This window comes from Electrophorus electricus, chromosome 10 (genome assembly GCF_041902795.1).
Source record: "Electrophorus electricus isolate QZ-2024a chromosome 10, ASM4190279v1, whole genome shotgun sequence".
NCBI classification, from domain to species: domain Eukaryota; kingdom Metazoa; phylum Chordata; class Actinopteri; order Gymnotiformes; family Gymnotidae; genus Electrophorus; species Electrophorus electricus.
Genome location: NC_137506.1, coordinates 32,308,277 through 32,318,276, shown reverse-complemented (window position 1 = coordinate 32,318,276; position 10,000 = coordinate 32,308,277). Strand labels below are relative to the sequence as shown.

General features: G+C 46.0%; 1 protein-coding gene across 7 annotated transcripts in view; it reads left to right on the top strand.

Moving 5' to 3' along the window:
• hhat (hedgehog acyltransferase) overlaps window positions 1–10,000 on the top strand; it is a 66,600-nt gene that overhangs the window by 43,257 nt on the left and 13,343 nt on the right. For 6 of the 7 annotated variants that reach the window (XM_035532685.2, XM_035532686.2, XM_035532689.2 and 3 more), the window contains one exon: window positions 1,547–1,582. The exons of the other annotated variant lie outside the window; for it this stretch is intronic. In XM_035532685.2, coding sequence (XP_035388578.1) covers window positions 1,547–1,582 — 36 coding nt within the window. The remainder of the gene's footprint in view (window positions 1–1,546; window positions 1,583–10,000) is intronic. 7 annotated transcript variants of the gene reach the window in all.

Sequence of the window (10,000 nt, the reverse complement as noted above, 5' to 3'; positions counted from 1 at the left end):
CTATGTTGCTCTGGCACTGTTTATGCTAGCCAGACGCTTCTGAAACAAACTCCTCGAGGCCTGGAGCCTCCGTAGGTTCGTAGTTAATTGCAGGCTGTCCATCAAACAAGGACCCCCACCCCCATCTCTGTGCACGTTTCTGTACTGTAGGTGACTTTTCCACCCCCTCCAGAGCTAACCATTCCACAGGCCTCAGATGCGCATACATCACTGATATTTTCTTTGACAATAAACAAATCAAAGCCAGTGAAAACTTGGCTTGTTTGTTTGTTTGTTTGTTTGTTTGTTCATTCGTTCTATGGAAGTCACATGATTCTCCCATCATTATTTATTTATCTGGAAGATGGGAGGAATTTGGATGAAAAACCTTCAAAGGTATTTTCCCAGAATGTATACATATTTTAGGCAGCAGTACGGTGCATTTTAGCTGATTTTAAATAACATTTGTACAGTGCTGCTTGAAATGTTTTTGATCCTAAAACAGAATTTGGTTTATAGTTTTAATTGCACAGTGCCAACGAGGAACTGAAGGTGACAGTTTTGCCTCTGTGTAGTTATACTGCATTAGATCTTCTTATGAAGAACTTAACCCGGAAACATGAATCTGGCTAATAACGGATCAAGGGTAAGAGGAGCGAGCTAACACGAGGTCATCTCAGGGTCTTTTATTTGCTCAGACCCACTGGCATCCACCCAGTCACTCATAACCTCCGCTCCTGAGGGCTCATGGTACACTTTGCACACAGGTGCTCTGGAGACGGGGAGAACGCTAACCCCACAGTGCCAGGACCCTCTGGGACACCGTAGTTCTGACTTCTCCAGCTTAAGACAGGCTGTCTCTGACCCCCCCCAGTCATTAAACCAGACCCGGGCTGCAGTCAGCAGGCTTACGCCACACATCCTCACTATCCGGACTCCTGTCTCCGTGGATACAGCTCTGACCCCCTGTGAGATTAATTAAAGTCCTTCCATCAGGCTCTACCTGTGTGTGGGGGTGTGTTTTTATAGCTGGTGATATGGCGTCTGTCATTAAATGCGGAAGACTATTCTCTGTTGAGTAGATGTTTCAGATTCGGACCCAAATTTCAACCATGTAAACAGCACGGGCGGGTAGTGGACCGCCCTGGGTTTGGTGTCTAGCAACCTTAACATTCTGTCCCAGCTGGGCGTTGTGTGTATTTGACCCTGGGTCAGGAGGTCAGCTTCGTGCGGGAGGTCACAGTGATCACTACTGACATGCCCTCCAGAAGACCAGGCACCCACTCCACCCACCCTACTTAAAGTTCTCCATAGTGGCGTAGAATCGTAAACATTTCCACATGGCAGAGCAGGTCTCTCCCATATCCTAGTGATCTGGACACTGCAGAGCTTATGAGAAATGGTGTGCGCACTGTTGAGAAGAAGATTTGAGTTCTCGGTAGTTGTTGCTTGTGTAAATGTAAATTGTGTACTACAGTAGGGTTAGAGTTAAATTGTGTACTACAGTGAAGTGTAGTTTAGATTTAAACCCTCTGATCTCATTGATTAAGTGTTTCTCTTTCCTCAGACACTTTGATGTGGGACTCTACAAATGGCTCATTAGGTAAGTGTTTTCTCATTTCTGTGTGTGTGTGTGTGTGTCTTCATCCAAAGACGTAATCAAAGAACAAAATTGGAGAGAGAACTTCATAATAGAGAGATAATTTCAGTCTTTTGGAATCATCTTCGCAGCAACTTGTTTTTTGAGCATACGTGGTAATTTGGCATTTCTGTTGGGGGACATGTTTTAAAATGTCTCCTGAGCACAGAGGGGTGTGGCTACATGTGTGTACCTGTGTGAACAGACACCTCTTAACCCTTCACCTTGGAGAAGACTGGTAATGTTGGATGGACACTTGGCACCCAGCACACACACATATAGTCTTAGGATGCCATTAGATGTTGTTTTAGCGAGGGTCTCTTAGAATACAACCAAAAAACACAGGAAATTAGTATGCATTATTAAAATAAAAAACAGAAAAAAAATCTGATAAAACACTTCTATAGGCAACAGTGCTGAGTATTTGGTGTGACCTCTCCTAACACTTCAGCAGTAGCAGGAAAAGACCGTTGAAGTATATAGAAGAACTCTGGGAAGTGCGGAAAGACAACATCTCTGGTGTAATGTACCAGAAGATAACTTCAGAAAACTTCAGGACAGTCTCCCTAAAACGGCTCACGATGCGCTTTAGTGCCAAGAGACGTCACACTAACTTCTGACTTATGCCTGTAGAAGCCATTTTGTTTACAGATTTCCTATATTTTCTGTTTTGTATCTTAAAGGGACTGAGAAATAAAGGGACTGAGAAATAATTATATGTGGTCATTATACCATTGTTAAAACAACAAATGGTGATATAATACATTTACACAGTACTCTGTGTGTGTGTGCATATATATATATATATATATATATATATATATATATATATATATATATATATATATAAAATTATTGTGCATGTTTCCAAAGATGCAAGTACTTTGAGGTTGTCGATCAAATAAGTGCCAACTCCCACACAGGCCTATACGTCTGCGACTGGCCTAAATAAGGAATGAAACTAAATACAATGTGGCGAAAAATGTTCAAAATGTAGAATTTGAAAAACCTGTCGCTGCCTCCGCCTGTGAGTTTGGGGTGAAGACTCTGGGGAGCACTCTTGGTGTGAGTGTTCTCAGGCCTGCCATTATCATCTGTAGCTATAAGTTTGTCTAGGCAAACATAGCCGACGGCACGTACGTCTCTTTAACGAGTAAATGATTTCCGTCTATCGGGAGACGCGGCTGCAGAGAAAAGCGCAGCTGGGCGGATGCGTTTCATCTCTCCTGTCCCCACCTTGTGTGATGATCTCCCCGCGAGCCGATCAGCGTGCTAAATCAATAACCAGAGCCCTTGGCCAGCTAACAAAGGTCTCTGTGAGGCGGAAGCCCGAGCGCAGCCAAGCCAGCAGCCTCGCGCGCCACATTCATATTCTAATAGCCTCTCGTGGGCTCCGGAGTGGCCCATTGTTAGGGCGAGCGCACAGGTTGCATTGGTGCCGTGGACCGGCTCACGATGGATGTTTGATCTGCGCGCGTATTTGCATGCGTTTAGCATGATGAAGGCGACGCCCCCTCAGCGCCCGCTGGAATCGCGCCAGCCTGTGCAAACGCGCGCGCGTATACGCGGGCTGCTGTAATGCGCGTGGAACGGCTGGTGGTGTTGATTTTGCTGCGTGCCGTGGCCGGTGGGTGTGGAGTCGGGTGGTTGTGTAAGGAATAAGATGTAGTCATATACGTAGAACTGTAAGATCGTAACTGTAACAGGAGGTGTGTGTGTTTGGACAAACCATAGCCACACTGATTTCTACAGGAATGTGATGCTCTGGGCTCTTAGTGAATTGTAAAATGTGGTCTGTGCTGAGCTCAGCTATGGAGGTGTGTATGCTCACACAACCACCAGGTCATTCTCACACAATCGGGATTTTACACCAACTCCACCCATTTCATTCCTTCTTTCACTGTTTCATTCTTATTTGCTCTCTCTCGCTTGCTCTCTCTCTCGTTCGCTCTCTCTCATCCCTGCTTTATTTTGTTGTCAACGCTTGTTATTCATTGTCAAGCGTGCTGATTACATTCTGAATCAGAATGATTCTCTGTTATCATATTATTCCAGACACTGCATTTCTCTGTGCACCAACAGTTTGTTGTTTGCTCCCTTGGAGCCTTGAGGATGAACAGAAATTCCCAGCATTCATTACAGCTTTGTGTTTGCCAGCTGAGACCGAGTCACGTGGAGCTCAGGATTAGCTGGGAGCATGCCTCTATGCCTGACACGCACGGATCTTGTTATAAACAACCGTACGAGGATCTGTAACAGGAAAACGTGGACACATACAAGTAATGAGATGCATCACGTAGAGATTTAGCAGTGCGCAAAAAGCACTGAGCCTTGAAGAGATCGTAATTAAGCACAGTTTGGAAGTTAACGTGTTTAGGAAGTTAACGGAATAGGTACCATTGGAAACTGGGTCCTGTTGCGATTGAATCTTAAAGCGTCCTTAGGGTGGAAGAGTTTGATTTTAAGGAAGAGTCAGACAAAACTTTCTTCGAAGCCTGTTTTTAAAAAAATATCCCCCAGCTGTGTGTGCTGTAGCCCTAAGATGGTGCTCGCAGTCTAGGCTCCCTTCCCAAGCCTATTTCTGTGGCAGACCTTCAAGTTTCTAAAACCAAGAAGAAAATAAATGTCAAACCAGTTGAATACATTTTGCCTATTATCCAAAATCTTTATCATTTTATTTTACGGCATTTATAATCAACGGTGTCTTCGTCTTTCACAGCAGTGTGTCAAAGACATTGCCTTTTAAAGTCAGTTTTAATGTCTTCAACCTTTTAAAACATTTAGCTGGAGAAAACGTCTGTCCTTGACAAAGTCTTTTTCTAATGACCGTCTCCAAAGAGCTCATCAGTAGGGATGTCTATGGCACCGGACCAGAGTCCCTGCACCCTCTGAGAATTTGGTGTTAGCCATACAAATAATGGCCGCCTGCTTCGAGGATTTAAAGTGCCTCCTGGTTTTGTTTGTGATGGATTAAAAATAAACTGGAGACAAAGTTTACAAAGTTACTCAGCACAAAAATGAACTCTGGTGACTTGTAGCCATTAACATGGCATTCGATGCATCCTGGAAAGTGATTTGTGTCTGAGGACTCGACAGGACCATAAATGCATTTCCTCTGATGTAAAATCATGCTTATCAAATCTCTGCTAAAAGCTGTTGAACTGCCAGCCAGCGGTGTTGGTCTGGGTTTGGGGTTTCATCTTCCACTCAGGAGAACTCTCAGCACTACTGCTCACTTCAGTCTGGCCCTTCTTTATTTAACATATTAATTCATTTCTGCCTCGTTTAGCTATTTTTGAGATTTTCAGGAAAGATTTTGTTGTTCCTAAATAAATGTTTTTTTTAAATGATTGTGTAATCCAGCGTTCATCGCTGGGACACAATATCACATTTTATCAGCTAAGGATTACACTCACAATGACACATTGCTGCATATCAGTTAGATCATTTACACTGACCACAAATTCCCAGATGAATTTTCCTTTATCTGCTCGTTCTTCTCATTGGTGTTGGAGTGAATATAGACCAAGTTCACAGATCTCTGTGTAACCATCATGCTACCAGGGTCTCGCGTACGAAGAGCTGAATAGCTCCAGACCCTGACATGGTCCACACCTACTGGCAGAAGAAGCTGACTGTTCTCCATCAGCGCCTGACAGCACAGATGAACCAATTGCTAACGGATGTAACCCTGAATGGATAACTGAGGGCCAGACAGTCCTGATCCTGAAGGACCCCAGAAAGGGGCAGTTCCATCCAACTACCACCGCTAACCTGCCTCTGTACAGCATGGAAGCTCCTGCCAGACATCACTTTGGCTAAGATGAGTAAGAACAAGAACAAGGCAAGAACATCAGAGGAGCCAAACACCAGCTAAGGGCAGATAAACCAGTCACTCGAGACTGTAAGACCAGACAGACCAACCTGAGCACCACCTGGACTGACTACAAGAAAGCCTGTGATTCAACGTCCCACACATGGATCCTGGAATGCTTGAGGCTGTATAACATCAACGGACTCTAAGAACCTTCATCAACAACTCAGTGGGGCTGTGGAAGACGACCCTAGAGGCCAACTTTAGACCAATAACACGAGTCCCCATCAAGTGTGGGATTTACCAAGCAGATGCCCTGTCCGAACTTCGCTTCTGCATCGGCCTGATCCCCCTCAGTGAGCTCATCACCAAGACTGGATCCAGATACCGGCTACAGAATGGAACAACTATCAGCCACCACCTGGACATGGATGACATCGAGCAGTATACCAGAAGTGAACGAGACATCGACTCACTAATCCCACTAGTCTCACCAGGATATACAGGAACGACATCGGAAGGTCATACGGACTGGATACGTGTGGCCGTATGGTTAGAAGAAGGAAGGTGGCTAGAATAGAGGGGCTCGTACTACCTGAAGGTAACATGGCAGATGTTGAGAGCAGCTGCAAGAACCACAAGAAAATGAGAATCACAAAGAGGCCACAAGGAAAACAGCTACAGCAAAATACCTACAAATACCTACAAACAAATACATACAGATAAATACCTACAAAGAGTGAGGCAAGACCTGAGAAGTCAGCTGAATGGGAGAAACAAGATATGAGCTGTCAACACCTGCACTCTACCAGTCATCAGGTACCCCAGTGGCGTAATAACATGGCCCAGAGAGGAGACAGAAGACAAGGAAACTCCTCATCCCTAATCCAGCACTCCGAGACTGGACACTAAGTGGAGGGGGCTGAGGACTAGAGAGTGTCCGCCACTATCCAGGAAGAAACAACCAAGATCCAGGAGTACACCAGGATGATGGCCCTAAGTGATGAAGTGAGTTCATCAGACAGCAGAACCTCGCGGAGGATGGGTGTGAGGAGGAACAGACCATCATGGGAGGAAAACCTGCACGGGATGTACCGCCAGCAGAGAGTGGAAGTGTCTGATATGGAGAAGTCCTACCATTGGCTGGAAAGGGCTGGACTGAAAGACACCACAGAGACACTAATCACGGCAGCACAGGAACAAGCTCTGAATGCGAGATGTATAGAGGCTGGATCTGCCACACCAGGCTGGATGCAGACTGTTCAAACGCCCCTGAGACAATCCAGCACACAACAGCAGGATGCAAGATGCCAGCAGGCAGAGTGCACATGGAACACCATGACCAAGTGGCTGCTATAGTGGACAGAAACATCTATGTCAAGTATGGACTGGAAGTTTAAAGGTCTAATGGGACAACCCCAAAGGTCGTGGACTTCCAGATACAGACAGGCAAGATGGTAATGGATAAGCAGTCAGACACAGTAGTGGTGGACAAACAGCAGATGAGTGCTGCTGTGATAGATATAGCAATCCCAACCTCGGGAACAAGGAACATGAAAAGCTAGAGAAATGGCAAGAGCTTAGAGAAAGGTTGGGAAAGATGTGGCTGGTGTTCCTGTGGTATTCGGAGCGCTAGGGGCTGTGACCCCCAAACAGGGAGAATGACGCCAGCAGATCCCAGGAACATCTGAGATCTCCGTCCAGAAGAGTGCAGTCCTGGGAACAGCTAAGATGCCACTCAGGACTCCCAGGCCTCTGGTAGAGGACCAGAAAAATGAAAATGTTATTTTTAGATGTGCGTGTGTGCATGTTTAAAGATTTAATAAAATAAACTTTATATTAATGCCAAGCGCATCCAGCTGGCCCAACAATCCCCCCCCCCCCCCCCCCCCGCTAGCGCTGAGCGTCATCTGCACTCTGCGTTTCTGTCCATTACTAGCCATTATTATTCAAAAGCATTTGCTGCTGCAGCACTGAAATAACACCTGCATGCTGTACAGACTCCTGACTAGCACTAAAACCCTGTCCCCAGAAATACTGGCTCACCACTGCTTCCAGCGTCCGGACCGGTGCCGATGTCAGCAGTTAGGGGATACTGCTGTCGCATCGCTAAGGGCGACAGGCGGGTGCCGCACAGAGAGGGCAGGAGCCCCGAAACCTTGCGAAACACCAGATGAGGTCATCAGTGATGAACCTTTCACTAATCCAACCGTATTTCCTGTCTTGAACACATCTGATATTGAAACGGGAATCCAGTCCCGGTGCTCGGCTTGGATGCATTAGTCTGCGGAAAAATGAAAAACTGCAGTCACTACTTTGGAATCGGGGCCTTCAATGGCCAAAAGGCCCTGTGCCTGTTTTGGACCTCTCCTCTTTATCCTCCCCCTCTCTCTCTCTCTCTCTCTCTCTCTCTCTCACTCTCTCTCCCTTCTCTCCCCCTTTCTCTCTCCCTCTCGCTCTCTCCCTCTCTTTTTCTCTTTCTCTCTCTCTCTCTTCCCCCTTCTCCCTTTCTCTCGCTCTTGCTCTCTCGCCCTCTCTTTTTCTCTCTCTGTCCCTCTCTTCCCCCTCTCTCTCTCGCTCTCTTTCTCTTTTTCTCTCCTTTTCTCTCGCTCTCTCTCTTGCTTTCTCGCTTTCTCTCGCTCTCACTTTTTCTCTCACTCTCTCTGTCCCTCTCTCTTTCTCTCTCTCTCTTCCCCCTTTTCTCTCTCTCTCCCTTTCTTTCTCCCCCTTTCTCTTGCTCTCTGTCCCTCTCTGCCTCTTCCTCTCTTTCTCTCACTCACTCTCTTTCTGTCTCTCTCTCTCCCCCTCTTTCTTGCTCTCTCTTTCTCTCTTTCTCTTTCTATCTCCTACCTCTCTCCCTGATGGAGACGCTTCCACTCAGCCAAATGTGAACCTTCATGAGCAGAGAATCTCTCACTCTCTCTCTCTCTCTCTCTCTCTCTCTCTCTCTCTCTCTCTCTCTCTCACTCCCTCTCTCTCTCTCTCTCTCTCATGGTGCTCTCGCTTTCTTTCTCTGGTTATGTAAAAAAAATGCTCAGTGATTGTGGTGGTGGACATTGAGCTAATCTGCATAGTGTGTGTGTGTGTGTGTGTTGGTAAAGTGCTCCTGGAGAGGACTTAATGTGCTTTTAAATGTGCAGTAATTGCGTAGCGAGGAGTTTGAGTGTGGAGGTGTGAGAGCTTTCCTCTCACACACACTCCATCTGACTCACTGCCACTCTTAAAGAATCTTTTCAGACAAGCACACACACACAGTCCCTCTCTCTGTGTAATGTGTCTGTGGCGTGTCTGTCCTCCTCTTCCCTCTATTGTTGCGGATGGTCTCATCACGTTCGCCTCACTCAGACCTGAGACCCGGTTCATCTGTGCTTATGTAAGAGTCTCTTCTCTTTAAAACCGTACCAGTCGTGTCTGGTCCAGTGGCCGTAACACTTGGGGCCTTCGTTTTATGGCGAGCTTGTGTGAGCGACACTGCGGTATGAAGCGACAGGTCTGTACAAACGTACGTTTGTCTTCATCAGACATGCTGAGATATGCATGTCTGTAGAGACCTTCAACAGCACAGACGTTGAGAAGTCATCACAGTGAGAGTGTTTGAGGAAGGATCACATTTACTATTCCCCAATTCCAGTTTTCCCAGTATGGTTTTCAGTTTCTCCAGTGAAAACGAAGCGAAAATGTTTTTAGTTTTGAGAATTAATTAAAATTCAAAACATTAAATCTCTCTCTCTCTCTTTCTCTCTTTCCCCTTTACAATTGTGCATTGATCTATGCCTTGCCACATTTTGTCACATAGTCCCTTGGATTTCATGACTCGGGTTTCGTCTTGACTGTGAAACTGCGGCCTTGTAGACCCAAGTGTTCAGTCAGTTCACACTGCAAGAGGTGGAATCCAACACATTTGAAGTATAATTCACGTCAAGACAAATTTATTTATACAGCACTTTTTACTACAGCAGAGGACAACAGGGGGTGTTGAAAGAGAGACTAGATTATGCGTGTCCAGGTATGAGGACTAGAATGTGCAGTGATGGACGCCTGCAGATCTAGATATGGCAGCACAGCTAAAAGGAGCCAGAAGGAGCCACAGGCACGAGGCAGCCTGGAACATCAGCTCTCCACCACTCAGTCAACAAACCTGAGTGACGGCATCATAACATCCCAGTCTACCAGAACTCTCAGTGCCCACGGACCCCCAGATCTACACCTCTACCTAAGATGGGAAGTGTTTAATAAAATGCCTGACTGTACAGGTTTTCAGCCTGGCCTTAATTATTGAGACTGTGTCTGAGTCTGGAACCTTTACAGTGCCGGAGCTTTATAGGAAAAGGCTCTGCCGCCTGCAGTATTCTTATTTTCTTATTCTTGGTACTAGTAAAGAGTTGCACTAAGAGTTCTCTAAGGTACTGTGGGGCAAGACCATTCAAAATTTTACTGGGAGCCAGTGTAAAGTAGCTAAGATGGAAGTGATGTGATCAAACTCTCTAGTTCTAGTAAGAACTCTGGCTGCAGCAAACTAGCTGGAGCTTGTTTAGGCACTTAACGGTACAGCCAGATAGTAAGACATT